The sequence below is a fragment of the Poecile atricapillus genome, chromosome 3, assembly GCF_030490865.1.
Source record: "Poecile atricapillus isolate bPoeAtr1 chromosome 3, bPoeAtr1.hap1, whole genome shotgun sequence".
Taxonomy (NCBI): Eukaryota; Metazoa; Chordata; class Aves; order Passeriformes; family Paridae; genus Poecile; species Poecile atricapillus.
This window is the reverse complement of record NC_081251.1, coordinates 110193937-110211347: the sequence shown is the minus strand read 5'-3', so window position 1 is coordinate 110211347 and position 17411 is coordinate 110193937. Positions and strand designations below refer to the sequence as shown.

The 17411-nt window shown below is 38.3% G+C and overlaps 1 protein-coding gene across 3 annotated transcripts in view; it reads left to right on the top strand.

Annotated features, from left to right (window-relative positions):
- MACROD2 (mono-ADP ribosylhydrolase 2) overlaps positions 1-17411 on the top strand; it is an 858369-nt gene that overhangs the window by 165368 nt on the left and 675590 nt on the right. For all 3 annotated transcript variants that reach the window (XM_058834012.1, XM_058834013.1, XM_058834011.1), the window contains exon 4: positions 14765-14794. In XM_058834012.1, the coding sequence (XP_058689995.1) occupies positions 14765-14794 (30 nt within the window). The remainder of the gene's footprint in view (positions 1-14764; positions 14795-17411) is intronic.

Genomic DNA, 17411 nt, shown 5'->3' with positions numbered 1-17411 from the left:
GTTTGTTACAGGAAACTGAAGCTGGGGGTATCCCCCACTGACACGTCCAACTGATTTTTGTGCTGTTTCTTATGGGACCTGTTGAAGCTTTTATAACCATAGTTCTTTTAGAAAGCTTCATAAAGGTGTACTTAAAATGCATAATGTGAATTTAAAGTATAGCTACATAGGTGTATCTTCTGGGGGAAAAAAATAGAGACAGAGTTTTTTCAAATCATACTTTATGGTCTTGACTTTGTGTGGTTTCTTGTGGGTGTTTCTTGGCTGGTTTTTTTTGGTGTGGTTTCAGGTTTTTTTTTGCTTTTTGCCTTTTTTTTGTTTGTTTGGTTTTTGTTTTTGTTTTAGTTTTTTTAATGTGTTTCTGTTTGCTTTTTATTTCTCTTCTGTTCCTCTCTTCTTTCTCTGTTTTCTAACTGCTCATCTTGCAGAGGAAAACTAAATTTTATAATGAATGGAGTAGAAAATAGCCATCAGCTAGTAAGGAGTTACTGCTGGTAGATCCATGCTTCTGGAATATTGAAGTTCTTTCCCCATTTTATGCACTGCTGATTTAATGAGTGCTTCAAAAGTCAGAACCTTCAGGAGTTTCAAGGTACTTCTCTGCAGCTTTCTCCATCTTCTAAGAGAAGAAAGTCTAGGAAAAACTTGGGAAAGGGTTTTGTAAAAACCTTTCATCCCAATCTTAATTGATTGGGATAAAACAATTGAGAGTGCGTAAGGATATATGCAGGCATCTTATCTGAGTCTAGAACTTGTTTTGAACTTTGATTGAGATTTACTGGTCTTTTAGATATGCCTGATCCCATGACAGCCTTTAAAATGTTCAAGGCCAGGCATTTTTGAACAAAAGTGGTGAATAAGTGACTTGCATTTAACATAAGTATGAGGCTTCTCCACCCTAGGAGTTCCTATCTCGACCTTGATTAAACAGTCCCTCCAGGAGAGCCCTGTAGACCCAGACAAAGGCTTGGTGTGTGTTTGCTCAGAGAGATACTGCTGCTTTCTGCAGCTCTTTACAAACTAAGGGACTTTTTGAAGACTTCATGGCTACAGACATCCTGGCACAGAAGGGGATTTTGTGAAAAGCACGTGTGTTGTCTTGCAGCAAAGCAGCCTTTTTATAAGAGACACGACATATTTCTGTAGGAGCATGCATGGTTTGCCTGTTGGTAAGGTCTATATAGTTCACCTTTCCATGTTTCTGAGCATATTCCAGGATGCTTATGAATACTTCTTTGGTGTTCTCTCTACCCTCTGGCTCTCCCCTGTCTCCATTATTAAAAGATCGTGCACATAATTAGTTAAAAATTTGCCTTGGATTTAACAAGTTTCCTTTTTGGAGAAGGATTGCATTTTTTGTGGTGAGACAGAATTTCTCTTTTCTGCAGTGCACATGACAAAATGCAGGGCTGGCTGATTGGTGAATTCAGCAAAAATAAAATAACTTGTTCCAATATTTTTAGACTTAAATGCCACTATCTCTCTTACCAGCACCAATCCTTGATTTATGGCAGTTCTGCTTGTGCAGGGATTGCAATGTCTTCTAGTAAGAATCACCAGCCTGCTCCTACCCCTTCCTTGCACAGATCAGATGGCTATGCAGTATTAGTAGAATGTAAACTAGCAGTTTAAATGGGATTACTGGGATTAGTCATCTGGATGGAGAAGATTTAAAGTGGCCTTGATTGAGGTCCTTAAAATTGTGAAGTAGACAGCAAAGCCATTAAGGACGAAGAGGAGAAATGAGAAATGGGAAATAGATACAATATAAGAATGGATTTAGTTTATGTTTTGGGTATTTCAGATGAAATAAAGGCATTATATTGCCTTTCATTGCTCTGATCAGCATGGATGTTTTCTTATGGCAAGAGGTAAGAGAAACATACCATGAAATAATTTCTTTTTAAATGGGGAGTTTCACAACAGTAAAAAATACTTTTGCTATGGAAATCAGGTGAAGGAAACATTCTTTCTCTCTAAATATATCTGGATACCGCCATGTGTGTCCAAAAGACTTGCTTAAGACACCTTTCATTTCACTGTTCTCATAATACAGCAAAAAGACTTTTATATAGGGCCAAAAGACTGAGTAGGAAATACTCATTATTATTATTAATATACAATATTATATATTAATATACAAATTAAGACTCAGTGGATCTACACAAGTCCTGTAATCGAAGTGTTGCAATACTGAAGTAATGAACTCTCCCCACAACTTCACGCCTTGGAAATAGTCTGTGCTGAGTTTTATTCTTGGCTCATAGCTTGCTGTTTCCTCCTCCTCAGTCTGATAGCCGTTGTCTCAGGAATATTGGAATTTGTCTTTATTTTTGGTCATTTCCTCTCCCTCGTGCAGTATCAAAGTGTTGTCACCCAGTTGTCTTCTGCTACCATGTGTAGCTTTTCTCCTTTGTTCTAGTGTAAGAATTAAAGTTTTTTTTGTTGTTGTTGTTGAAATTTTCAGTAATTAAACTGATTAGAATTAAACTGGTGGGGAAACTGCATTTGATTACACAGGCAATACAGAGGAGGTAAAACTCATCTAACTAGGTTCCTTTCCAGCCTTTAGGCTTTTAATAGCTAAGTTAATTTCCTAGAGGAGTATGGGCTGATTGAAGGAAAAACTATAATCATTGATTGCAGTAGATTTAATTTGTTTGAAGTATAAAGAAAAGACTGCCTGAGACTTTGGGGGAAGAAAAGAGCCATGCTTCAGTGCAATCCCTTATTCCAGCCAGATCACTGTGGATTTTGCTGCCTCTAACATACTCTGGTAACATTTTGGGACTGTTGGTAGGTGTTATACGTATTGGTAGGAATTCTATCAGCATTATGTCAGAATAAATTAACAGGACATCTTTTCTTGCAAGTAATGACCATAAACTTATGCAGGGTGTTTATTCATGTGGGATTCAGACTGCAGTCTCCCTACCTGATGCTTTGGGGACAGCAGATCCTCTCGAGCTCCACCGAGCCATCTCTTTGCTAATGTGCGTAGAGAATGTGTGATTGATGTGGCTGCTTTTCAAGAGAAAACAGAATTTTCTGTATTCACTAAAGTTTGGGGGGTTTTATTGTCATATAATTTATTTCTCCCTGATGGTTAGAGCATGTGACTGGTATTCTGGGGCCTCTCTCTATTAATTGCCACTAGAAAAGTAATTTTATATAGAGCTATAAAAGATGATTCATCTTTTTCTTTTCTGAACAGCCATAAAAACATAGTTTACCTGTTTCATAGATGTGCTTATGTATGGCATAAGATGCCTGTGATATCCTTTGACACTACTGGTCTCTGTATTCATATAAACAATGTCTGTACTTAGCCTAATTTTGTCTTTGTTTTCTTAGTACATTTTTCAGAATTACTCAGCTGCCTCATAAATCACTCTAGCAGTATTAGAATAGAGAAATGAAGTGTTTGCTCTGCACAGATTAGATTATAGCATCCTTGTTTGTATTTCCTAGACGTGGAATAGACCATTGGGAGTTACATACTAATCCTGGATTCAAATGGTCTGTGTAGAAGCTTGGAGCTTCTTAAGATCTTGATTTTTCCTCGAGGTAAAGTATAGAAGGAAAAAGAACTCATTAAAATATCATCTCGTTAACAGCAAGGTGTTAGAAAGTTGCTCAAGATGGACTGTAAATATTGCAGCATTTTGGAAAAAAAAAGATTCAACTTGGACCACTGTGGTCTTTGAACCAATGTTCATCCCAGCGGGGTTTTTGAGCTAGATGTATTTGTCTCCCTTTTTGCCTTACAGGAAGATTGGTAAACCAAAGGCATAGAAGTCCTTATTTAAGCAGCACTTTAAAAATGCTCAGTAACAGCACAGAAAAGGAGCAGCATACTTTGAAGTGATTAATCAGCTTTCCCCAATTTATCTTTGGTTTATTTATCTGTAGAAATTGTTTGTAGGATTTTTCTTTCTTGTTCTCAGTCCTAAGCTCTGATTCAAGAACCACAGTATTTTTTATTGAAACTCACAGTGAGAATACTTTGTAGACTATACAAAATAACTTGTGATTGAGTTCTGGCCCAGGCAAAGGGGCTGATGTGTTCTATTACTTGTTTTATGTGCTGATACTACTCTTGAATTAGTGGGCAAACTGTGACTAGAAGCAATGAAAACAAAAAAGTAGCAAAAATAGCAAGTATGAGCAGTTCTTGCGGCTTTGGGTAGTGGTTATGTCTGAAAGGATTTGTGGAGGAAGTGCTTGTGGTGATGGTGGTAAATTAACCACAAGCATCTTTTCCACCAGAGGGTGAATTCCCATCATCTCTCTTGGGTTCACAAAACACAGATGTCCCACACTGCCACCGGACAGTGCCTGCCTGTCATCATCAGCTGTGTAGGGAAATCAGTCTTCCAGATGTGCTCTGCATCCCAAAGTCTTGTCTCCTCTAGATGATGGAAATACACTGCCTAACTGGGAATAGCCATAGATGACCAGGTAGCACGAGTCCTGCTTGATACAGGCAACATTTCCATGTCTAAATTGACCAGTGGAATCAGCAGGAAGCAAGGACATGAAATGCTAAGGGTGACCCACTGGTGCCTATATGATGAAGTTATTGATTAGGAGTTGCAACTTGATGTTTTTTGGTTTTTTTTTTGTCTGCACGGCATTATCAGCATTGACAGTGCGACATCCTGCCCTCCTGTTGTGCTTCACAGAAAATGAAAGCTCCTTGTCCAGCATAACCTCAGTAAATTTTTCATCAAAGCCTTAGTGCTGCTTCTACCAGATATTACCTGCTGGAATACACAACTTTATAGCAGCATTGCCTATTTACTGCAAAGTTTTGGGTAATAGCTTTAATTTCCTTTATCATTAAGAAGTGCCTGTAATCGTAGTCTTAAAGAGGGATCTTAAGAGTATAACAGATGGACTCCTTGCTTTTTTACTCAGGCAGCCATGGGGAGCACAAGGAGCAGGTGCAGAGGTGGTGGCCAGGGAAATGGGGTGCAGGGCACTGTTTGCTTGGGAAGTAACCACACAGCACGGCTCGATCTGATGCTTGTTGGGATAAATCACAAACCGTGAGCATCTGCAGCTAGGAGAGATTAGAAACCCTCCACAAGCTGACAGGAACAAAGAGCTGTCCCACACAATCTAAAATCTGTCATTGCCAGGGATTTCATCTGGGCTTTTGGCTCTGTCATGCCTTTGAAAATATCTTCAGGCCTTCCCATCGTTTTGATTATTTGTGATCTTCCTTTTCTTTAAAGTTCCTGAATAGAGTTTTTAAAGTTTGTAGGGAATGTGAAAATGGTAAGCTAACAGTATTTTTTTACTGTATTTTTTTTCAAACTTTAGTTTATGTTTCTCCATTTTAAGATGTGTCATGGACTGTACATTCCAAGAGCAGTAAAATGGAGAGGATGATCGATCTGACTAAGCTGACTTACTTTTATCATAAAAGGGGCAATTTCTGATGTCTCTGATAGAGTAAGTTGATGGCTACACTTTATTCTTACTGTCTTTTATGGTCTTCTCCAGATTTTTTTTAGGCTATAACTTTTTGAAACAGATAAGATAGTATGGATAGTATATTTGACAGCAGGATAGAGAAATACTTGGGACAAGATTCTTAGAGGTAGAGTATGATGTCTGGTCCATATTTTACCATAATGCATTATTTCTGGTTTGGCTGAAATACTGAGGTTATTAAGTTCCACTTTCCCTTACAAAGGAGTACATGACTGTTGTTATACAAGTATTTAGCCCTATAGGAACAGCTTGGGCCTGTGTTTGAAAACAATACCCCCACGACTCAAAATACATAACCAGATACTCTCTTTCTTCTGTAATGTGGCTCCCACTGACCACAGTGGGAGCTGCCTCTAATTTCAGGCTATATAAAGAAAGGATCATTAGAGGTGATGCAACACAATCATGTGCAGAGCATGTTACACTCACCCAGTTGGACACATTTTAAAGTCGACTTCAGTGCTTTGCAGACTCTTCAGCTCCTACAAGTCTGTGCTAGTTGCTTGCAGGAGCTTGTAATTCATTGTCAAAATCTTCCTTCCAGGCTGCTCTTGCAAAAACAGTGCAATAACAGCTTGCCTTCCTCTAACTTGGAGGCAAAAGTTGCAAGTGAAGTCTTGTCTGTGTAGCTGAAAAAAACCAAACCATACCCAACCAAAACACCAGGGCTGTTTCTGTTTTGTAGGACATCAGGTGTGTCTTCTTCTTTTTTTTTTTTAAAACTGAATTGTTCATGAGTGTTACTACCCTAAGAAAAAAACAGTGGTGTGGACATGTACTACTTTGACTTGAAAATACACCCACTGAGGTTGCCCTGCAGCTGGAGCCATGACTACCCTAGCTTGGTTTGGCTGTGAGTAAAGCAGGAGCAGTGTGGGATGTGCCTGCAGCACAGGGAAGCTCTTTCTGCTGGTTTCCCCATGGAAAAATGGCAGGACAAGGCCCCAGGTAGTTTATTTTCAGCAGTGGTCCTTCATTTCATAACAAATTAAGGTTTTTAAAATTGATTTGAAGCCTGAATGGTGAATATTAATGTTTCAGGACCGAAATATGTTATTTTTTCTTGCCTTTTAGCTTTGCTTTCATTTTCAGAAGGTGACTGTTTCTTTATTACAGCTTTTTGCAATCTGACATTTTCCTTAGAGGACTCAAATATTAGGCAGTTTTCTTGTCACAAAATATTGAAATGGAACCTAGTGATAAGCTACATAGTGATAAGTACCATAGCTATATTTTAAAAATTAACAATAGAAGAAAAAGGTCATAAGATACTGGTAGACTTTGGTAGGTTCAGAGCTGGCTGTAATTTTGAAAAGACAAAAGCAACAAGAGCTTGAAGAACTTCACTCTGATTTTTTTTCCCTGTTTTCCAGATAACATATTCCAGTTCCTTTGGGATACTAGAAAGATGCATGAGTTATATAAATTTCTCTAATTATTTTGGAATAATTACTACCAAAACTGTTTTTTAAATTGTGCTAGTAGAACCTTGGACCACGTCTTACTTTATTTTGCATAGGCTTTTAAATATTGATGATGATTCTACTTAAATGGATTAATTATGTACTTGCAGCACTTTGATTCCCTTTAATGTTACATTTACAAACCACACAAATGGCCTAAACTGTGTGATGAAGAATGGGCTGTAGTAGACCTGAATATTTTTGTCCTCATTATTCTGCACTGAAAGAAGTTCCTGTTGCTTTACATTTCAGCTCAGCTAGATTGTTAAATACCTTCATCATCTAGAAGGTAAGTTTCAAGTGGCTGAGCAAACCACAAACTGATGCACAAAATGGATGAAATCTTAATTCATCTCTTTCCCTTTATCATCTGGTAGTGCGTGTGACCATTTATCACCCTGTGTTTTAGAATGAAATTATTCCTGGTTTGAGCTTTTCTGATGTTTCCCAAAATGAGAGGAATGGGGAAATGCCCATGGCTTCTGTGAAGGGGCACACACAAAACATGGCCATGGATCTTTGTGTGCTGACCTGCCACTTTTAGCCTATTCTGATTCCTTCCCATCACACTGCAGCTTCTGATTCAACAAGTTTGTTGTCTTCTCCCTCCCAAGGATGACATCAGCCTCATCAAACAGGTTCTTCTAACTGTCCTTCTTGAGGCACTGGCAGGAAACCTTCTTCTTCTGCATCACTTTATTTCTTTTCATTTGGAATAGATGGTCATGTCCAGCTGAAATTAATACCACTGTGTGCGTATGAAAAATATGAATTTCATTGGTAGGAAAGTGTGAACTGTTGTTTTTGCAAAAATTTCACTTGGAAGTGTTTTGTGTAGTTTAGGACCATTCTTAAAAAACAAGTTCATTTGGTTTTTGGAATATTCTTTTAAGTTACATTTCTTTTGTGGTTGTCTGACTTCCCCACCAAGAAGCAATTTTGGTGGAGTCCTCAGGCTACTGCAAAGTTTAGGCTTCTTTTAAAGCTGCAGCCTAAACTTCAGTCCATATGGAAGTTTATACAGCAGCATTTAGGAAGTACTCTGGGCCAAACACCTTCTCTCATGGATTTTTCTCAGGATGTGTTAGTCAACTTCAATTTCTGTTAATTTTCTTTCACCCTGCATTAAAGCAATTACTGTACTTCACTGTATGGTAAAAAACATGTCATTCTGCTCCCTCTGCTTTGAAGTTATGCCTCTGATTAGGCCAAGTTGAAAATGTTATCCTAATAGCTGTGTGCTCATTTCTGTCCCATGCTGCTGACTGGTGCCTTGCCTGCATTTTGGGGGGGTTTTTTTGCTCTTCATATCAGATTTCAGAGGTGCTTTGCATATGACTGATTAAGCTTAATGGATGCAATATATAACTTTTAAGAATAACCTTCTTGCATAAATGCACATCATATATTGAGTTGGTAATGTATTAGAAGAAGCAAAATAACTGAGACCTTATGACAGTTATTGTTTCCTTATTGAATTCAGAATATTGTGAAGGCAATTTCCTTGACAGGATTAACTCCAGAGCACTTTCTAGTACGCTGATTATTTTTTTCTCCTACCTCTGACATACCCTTTACAAGCCTGAAATTAGAGACAATGGCTACTTTATTTGCAGAGATAGCAGACCTTAGTTTAAGAAATCTGTCCTCTGTACAGAATTTATGAGTGGGGAAGAGAATATCACAGATTGTGACAAATGAGCCACAAAGCCATTTTATTGGTTCCAAATACAAACCCTGTGCATCTAATTGCATAAACCCTTCCATTAGGGTTTTTTTTTTTTTTTTAATCTTTAACTTGTACTGTGCAGTTTCAGTATCTGAAAAAAAGGTAAGACATGGAAAACTCGACCCCTTCTGTAGTATCCCACATCATCTGTTTTGGTAAAATAAAGATGGTGGAAACTCCATGAGCTGAATTGTTCTGTCATGCTTCTAGGGATCTTGGCTTTTTAGAAAGAGAGCTTGAAGTTGGTACTTCCTATTATGAATAAAATGAGACTGGGTGTAGACCATTGCTTCTGTTTACAGAGGGGTTTATGGGCAGAAGAGATTTTTTAGTACATGGAGCTGAAGTCTTTTGAGTGTGTATTGAGAGTATGATGTGCTCTTGATCACACATTAAAAGTAAGCAAACCTGGAGAGGAGCAACTTGTTTGCTGAAATCTTCTGTAAATTGTTCCACCTGTATTCTGGAGCTGTTTCTGGAGTATGGTTTTAAGTAATCTTATTTTTGTAGGCCTAGTGGTTTTCTAATTTCCAGTAGTTTCTGCTTTGCATCGTTAGCCACTGACAGACTTTGCCCACTCTGTTGTTGTAATGTTATTTTGCCTCTCTTGATTGCTGTGGCTTTGTATGGAGGGAAGCATTTTAAATAAGAGTGGTGACTGTGTTTTATTTACTATACCTGCTGCAAAATGACTTCATGATCTTTAAGTCTAAAGCTTTTTATTTTAAGGCACCCAAACACATCTCTCACTAAAAATGTTTGGATGTACAAGGTGCAGCTGTTATCTCACTCGTCTTTGTTCTCTCTGGTTTTTGAGAGAAGATGAAACGAAATACGGTGACAGGTAAGGATGTCTCACAAAACACGTAGAAGAAATGTAGCTTCCCATTCCATAAATTACTGTTACTCTGCTCACCAGCTGCCTCTTATGATGTTTTATTGATGAATAAAAATGGTGTCTGAGGCAATAGAATGCCTTGCATCTTACAATACTGCCAGTTATAAAGATGTCTTCTTGAATAAATTTCACAATTAGAAAGTATTGACAAAAATATTCAATCTTTTTTACATCAAAATAAGCTCAAACATCTGCTGCCAAAGTCAGACAATATCAACTACTCTTTTAAAAGTATATTTTTATTATACTGACAGATGCATGGCTGCATGACATAGATGTCAATTTAAGTTACTAGTGCCATTAATACTTGACAAAGACATGCTCCCAGAAGAATTTATGTTCTTAAATTGTTGTCAGATGAGTATATGCCAACAAAAAGTAACCAGTTATTCAGCTGTGTTGTTAACAAAGCTAAAAGTGCGTTATCTCCAGAGACATCAAAAAAAGGCTATTCACATCTTTCCTATTCTCAAAATTCCTCATAATTGACAGCAGAAAAAAATAATTCTGTGCCTGCAAATGCCTGTTTAACCAACCCATATATACATCCTTCACTTTTTGTATGCTCTGGCTAGCAGTGCAGGAAGATTCTCAGTTTTGTTTGAGGTGAACTTCTTCAGAATTCAGTTGCTTTCCTCAAAATTTCAAATGACCTTACTGTTTGGCAAGAATGTTCTTGTAAAGAGAACAGTGATGAAGATATTAATACATAATATACATTAAATACAATATTAATACCATAAAACATCAGAGTTTCTGGTCTGCTCATTCAGTCAAAAAAGTGTTGGAAAGCGATACAACATAACTCATTAAAAGGCTGAGATTTAAAACATTGATATCCAGTTCTTATTTTTAAATGTGCTGGTATATTCATTATTAAAATTTGTACATTTTAGTAACCTGAGCTTTCATTGTGGGTATTCCATAATGAGCAACAAAGCTTACTTTAAATTCTTTCCTTCCAGGTCTTTTATTTTCTTTTTTTCTCTTCTCTCCCCACACTAGTTTTTTGGAAAGAATTTAGTTTCTTAAAGCAAGAGTTGAATTCTCAGGGTACAGCAGATCAGTGTTCACTGGGTTTCTTTAGTAGGGCTGCCCTGGTGCTGTTAAAAAGCATATATATCTAGTCCATTGAGCTTTTAAGTAATTTGAAATACCGAATTTCTGGTTGAATCTGGGGCTATAAACATCTCATTAAGGGCTAAATCGTTATCCTTAGTGATTAGATACTGTTTTTTTGTTGAGTGATTTTTTTTAGAGGGGATTTTTTCTTAGAGATGAGGCTGAACTTTGTGGAAACACTTTTTCTGCTAATGGTTCTAATGTCCCTATTAAAAAGAAACCTAGAGCTAAAGGGCTGAAAGCCATCTTAACACTTCTAGATGTATTTCTGTTCACTGTACTGAGACAGACTGTGAAGATGAGATCTGTCTCTGAGAATGCAGCATTCAAGTCTCCTTTTAGAGCACTGGTGATGCACAGCATCTCTAGAGCTGTAATTTGTGTCATTGTGAAACCAGTATTTAAAGGAAACCACAGGAACTTGTCCCCAGATATGGTGCTTTTTTTTTTTCTTTTTTTTTTTCTTTTTTTTTAATTGAAGTCTGTGTTACTGGTGTAGGCAAAACCACTTAAAATTAGATGAACTCTCACCTCTGCTGCCTCTTGAGGGCTGTCACCCATGGTGTTTAGGATGGGGCTCTATCAGTGTGTGCTGTATTTCAGTCTGGCACGGCAGTCCGTAGTCTGCTGGCTGCCTGACCACTCTGTATGTATTAAAATAATGTTTCAAGTTTGTATTGTGAGTAGATTTTCAGAGTTAATGCCCAGGTGTCTATTGGGGACTGTAGTTTTTAAGGAGGTAGTTTCAGAGAGGTTGGGCAGGTCACTTTGAAAGGGTGATAGGGGACTGAAATGAGGTGCAAGAAGCCTTTACTCAAATTTCTTTGGAGCCCCTGTTACTCTTGTTTGCTCTCTTATTTTTCTTTGCCTTGGTAACTTGGTTGGAATTCAGTCTTCCTATTTCCTCCCACCCCAAGTCTCCTGTACCTTGAGAATCTTGTGCAGCTCTGGAAAAGAGAAATGAGGACAAGGGGTTAGCCAAGATGGATTTACAATCTGTGCAGTCATAAAATCGTAGAATCAGAGAGTGGTTTGGCTTGGAAAGGCCCTTAAAGATGTCCATGGGTAGGGACACCTTCCACTAGATCAGATTGCTCAGAGTTCCACCCAGTGCAGCTGGGAGCACTGCCAGGGATGGGACATGGGCAGCTTCTTGGGGCACATGGTGTGAGGTGTTCCACCTAAGGCTGGTCATGCTCCGAGTGAGAGGAGCTGCAGCGGTGTGACCTGCGGGGCAATTCCAACTCTGTCAATTCTGGAGGTTGAAAGCTTCCTGAGACCTTCTGGCTGCTCATAGAGCTGCCCATAGTTGAAGCTCTACAGCAGGAACAGCTTCCAAAGTGTTTTCCAAGGCTTGATGGTTTGGGAGCACTGATGTACAAAATGCAGCTGCAGATGAGCGCAGAGGGACTGAGAGGAGAGGCCGTGCTCACTCCAACATAACACGATGTGATTGCAGCCATGGGGCTGTGCTGACCTCTGGGTGGGAGAAGATTCATTAGGTGCTAAGTGACAAGTTACTTCTGTAGTGGTAAGACTTTCCCAAATACGGAAAGAGACGTGTTTTTTATTGAGCCTTTCAGGGAGAGTCTGAAAAATCTGAAAATAAAAATTATTGCTTTTTGACACGTTATCTTTCTAGAAAAGAAACTAAATATAAATCAGTCTTTCCTGGAATCATAGGAAAATGGTTTGATTTTCCTTCTATTATGCAAGCAAAATTTTTTAAAAAAAGAGTGCCTGTGAATTATTATTGCATTTTTAATAGCTGTAGTAGATGCATTGCAGCCAAAAATCCATTCTAACTGTTTTTACTGTTTCTATAGAGAAGTGTGTGGTGCTAACTTACATTATATGTTGTTAAGAACATTTTGAAAAGCATTGGAAAGATGAACATTGTCAGGAAAACTTAATGAGAGAAACATAATTCTCTGAGAAGCCATTGAATGAAAGTTTGCAATGGGGATGTTGGCTGGGTATCCGAAGAAACTTTTTTAGCAGTGGAAACTTTGGTAACAGGTTTTAGCTGTGTGTCTCAAGTCTCTCAAACATAATAACTGAAATTCTAGGACGTGACTCATTTATGGATTAGAACAGTTTAATTGTAGGTGTATTCTACAGTGCTAAAAAAAAGAGGAGGAATAGCAGGCAGTAGATGACACTTGGCTCCTTTTAGTTTCTTCTGATAAGAGCTCTACTGATTTCTATAGCAGATAACTACTTTTTACTGCAGGGAAAGTGATGTTACCTGTTACAGGAGGTCTTGGGAAGCAGCTGTAAAAATACGTGAGTCTGGTTTTATTTGTTTCTTTGTTTAATAGTAAATTTCAGTCAGGGCAAGAATAGGTGAATATAGCAAGATTGATGTTCTTTGCAACATGTCTGCACACATTTTTTATTACCATCATTAGATCTTTGTCAAAGGCAATATATACATGGCAGTATTTGTTCCCTGCTAGCACTTTAGAGAGGATAGCCAAGAGATGTTCATCACTTATAGATAATTGTGTTGTTGTTTTTTAAAGTTTTCCATTATTTGTAAAGTTTTCCATTTGTGCCTGTTGCTCCAACCTTTTTGTGTCTCCAAACAAGCACTTCTTTGAAAATGGCTCCAAATCACTTTGTTTCAGAAAAAAAGGATTTTCTATCCCATTTTCCTTCATCTAATGTTCCAGGGTCATCAGACCAGACTTGGATGAGAAAAATTCATGAGAACATCTCTCTAGGTCTTGGTTTTGATGATTCCTGAGTGACTGTAGGACAGCTAATCCTAGGATGAGTAACTTAGTTAGTTTGCTTTGATTTGATATGGTCAGCTATGCTGGATATACAGCTGGTTTTTTTTTGTTTTGTCTTTAAAGATCATTGCATTTTGACTAATGTAGAAGTACTTCTTGAGTAATGTAGAGTACTTTGGAATGGATCTTGGTTGTGATAGAAAATCTGGCTTTCAGATAAGGGCAGTTTTACTGCAATGTCAGGGAAAGCTGGCTGCAAATGTTTGAACTGAAAATGGATATTAATCAAAGGTGTTTGCAGAATATCTGATAAAGAAGAAAACAAGGATAGTTGTTAATTTTACGTAAAAGTCTCAAGAAAGTGATGAAAAAAAAACCAACAGCAGGGAATTTGCTGTTTACAGACTTCTATTGAAGAAGCAGAGGAAAACTATATGAACAATAAGATATAGAAAATACCTAATTTATTCTGTGTATCTTGCTATATACCCTTGTCCTGGAGCGGGGCATGGTTTGAAGTATCTGTTCTTTATTCATCAGGAAACAATAAGAAATACCTGTGTCTCTCCTTTTTGCTCTTACTTTGTTTTAAATATACTCTGATACAATAAGGATTTGTTTCCCACACATCTAAAGGGCAGGTTTAGAAGCTTAGGCATTCCTTCTGTTTCTGCCTAGGCCGTGAAAGGAAAATATTTGGCATGACTCCAATTGTGCTAGCTTAATTTGAAGGACCATCTTGTATCACCATGCTCTGAAAATTGCCTTCCATAAGTGATTTATCAAGTCCTGGCCTGGGTAGCTGGATGGTTACAATGCTGAGTCAATTAAGCCTGCAGAGGGAAATCCCAGCTCAATTGCACAAACCCTTTTACATCAATGGAGCCAGGATTTCTCATCGTCATCCCCAAAGGCCCCATGACATAGAAAACAAGGAGAGATAATCAGAAGTTGCATCAAAGTCTATTTAAGTTTCTCTACAATGAAAATTTTAAATTAATTTGGTAATCACAAAGGAATATAGTTTATAGAGTTATAAATGCAGGATTGTATTTTTATAACCTGTTCAATGCATTAGCTTTAGTAATTGAAGTATTGCTTTATTTATTAACTTACATTTTCAAAGATACTGCAAAGATTGTGATTGCATTTTACAATAAGTGATTGTTTTTGCATTAAATATTTTCAGGTAAGATAAGAGTAGCAATGTTACTGAAACAATGAAAATCTCTTATGAGACATTTTCTGTTTTGGTTCCATGTATATTTAAGAAGCCCAATGCTAACAATTCCCTTTCTGTTTTTTCTTTCAGCTAATTCCAGCCTTCTTGGAGGTGGAGGAGGTGAGTCTTTGCTTAATGCTTAATTCATTCTTAAACAAACATGAAATCTATGCTGGACCAATGCAGAGGTTAGTTGGTTATAAAAGAATATAAGTTCAAAAGTTGGACATATAAATTTATTTGATGGAAAAAAATCACCAAAGTTGGTAATCTTTCCTATCATCAAGAGGTAAGGTTTGTAACTGCTGCTGAATTTGATTTCACCTCTGGGTCAGAGTAGGGGCTGACACATATATGAGGCTGACTAAAACATAAAGGATCTGCTGAACTGCCTTATGTTGTGTTTTTAAGTATTTGGGCTTTTTAATTTACCCCAGGGGAATCTCAAATGTGTGATTAATAAACAATTTTAACAGAAGTGCTGAAATATTAAAATATAGTAAAATGTAATTCTAGTAAATGAGTGGAGCTTTATCTTGGTACTTCTAAAAAAATTTTTTTTTTAGATTTTTTTTTTTTTTAATAAAAAATATGGTTCTAACTTGGTGCTTACCTTACTCTGTTTGCCAGAATAGTCAAGTAGATTTCAATACAAATCTTGGGTGCAGGTCAGAGATGCTGCTAACATGTCTACTGGTAAGGCAGGGATGCTCAAGTGCATATCATTGTATTGCTTCCAGACACATGGATGCTGTTTTATTTTAGTAGATTGATGCTGTTTTACTTTTGGTATTAATGTAATACCGTGGCTGTAAAATCTACATGAGTGGTAACAATTCAGGAAAGACGAGCCCATAAAGAGCTTGATCTCAGTTTTTGGTACCTTCCCCTGCCACCCAGAGGGAAGTAAGAGAGCTCAGTTCTGGAAATTTCACAGCTCAGGAGCGGTACAGGCAGCAACTAATCTTCCTGGTGGGAGGTAAAAGAACGGTATGATCAGAGCTTACATGTGTAAGGGTAAAGGAAAGGGCTCTATAAAAAGACAGGAGATCTCTGTTGCTTGTGAGGCTGTAGGATAAGTCATCAAAGCTTTTGTTTTAACTGAACAGGCAGCTCTTATTTTGGACTATGAAAAGGTGCTTGACAACTAAATAAAATCATCTGAATAAAAGCATTCACGTTCCTCAGCAGTGTGTCTGGACATTAAAGTACAGGGCAGCCTTACCTGTTAATCCTGTTGGATTAATCTGTTTCTTTTGATTTGAGTTAGTTGTTTGCAGTATACCAAATTTTTCTTTGTTTAAAAGATAATCCTTTAGGAGGTAATCCTTTGCTAGCTGTTCCTGTTTCTGCAGAGCTGTTCCTGTAGCTCCTCTCCAGCACTTGCTCCCAGCTGGTAACATTGAAAAAAAAAATATAAATCAATGCAAATGTTCAAATTCCAATCAGGTTCCCAGAGCACTGCTGCTGCTGAAAGGATTTGGCTATTAACTTTCTGTGTTATTTATTCAGCTGGACTGTACTTCAGAAGTTGATGTCTGCTCAGTGTGGCCCTTGATGATATGGCTCTCCCTCTGCAGCAGAAGGGATGAGCCTTTGCTGTGGGTCAAGTTGGGATTTTCCCTGTATTTTATGTGTTTAAAGTGGCAATTAAAAATATGTTCTCTCCCGCCACGGCAGGCTGAGATGACGGCAGCCGAAGGTGCTGCTGCTCCTTTTCCTCTTCTTCTCTCTTCTTTCCTCCCTCCCTCCTCCTGCCCTGACATCCTTTGGGGCTTTTACTGCCATTTTAAAGATCAGTGTCTTCAGGGCAGTGAGGAAGCTGCTGTGGGAGGTTGGGTTTGGGCACGCAGTGGGTTCCTCCAGGCACAGGCTGCCGCAGTCCCCATGGCCAGAACCCCAGTTCCACACCCTGTGTTCTCTGGAGGAAGGGTAACAATGCACCCTCTTGCTTGTGGTGCAGGTGAAATACCAAATCTGACAGTTTTGTGCTCTAGAGGGTGACTGCTCATGGCTGAGGGGCTGCATTTATGGAGGTGCCATCAACCACCCATGGCTAGGCCAGCTGATGTCCTGAGAGCAACTCACGTGGGGTTTCCAAGTTTTCTGAAAAGAAATCTTGAAAATTTCATTGCCAAAGTACTCTAGATTTTGGACAAGCGCCACGGGGTGCGTGTTTTGGAGAAGGGAAGAGTGTGTGGGGTCTGCAGGCTGGAGCCTGCTGAGGGGTACACAAAATAGAGGCAGCCCTGGCCAGTCACCCACCTGCCACGGGCAGATGGAGCCTGGAGCCCCTGGCTTTTGGAAAAACAGCCTGGTACTCTCCGTAGGCATTTCTCTGCAGAAGGAATTTTTTAATTCCTAGTGGAATGGTTGTGGATTTTAAATTCTTGGTGTATTTTTCTTTTATCCAGAAGAAAGTGACGGTGGCACTCTGCGTGAAATATTGATAGTGAATTATTAAAACTTTATTATATACGTAAACACCAAAGCTTTCTTTTGATTGCAGATGCTGAATATTTATGAAAATGCATAATACCAGTGTAGTTTCTCCAATAATGGGATTCAGATCTCCTCGGTAGTGCTCGTTAATTTAATCTCTCTGTCACTGCTGGAGGTATGAATACGTGTCTTAGTTTTACAGAAAATGGAAACTGGAAATTTCCGCTTGTCCAAGCTTATGCAACAGGTGTTGAGATTTTGAGCTGCTTTTGAGCTGTTCTATGTTTGAAATATT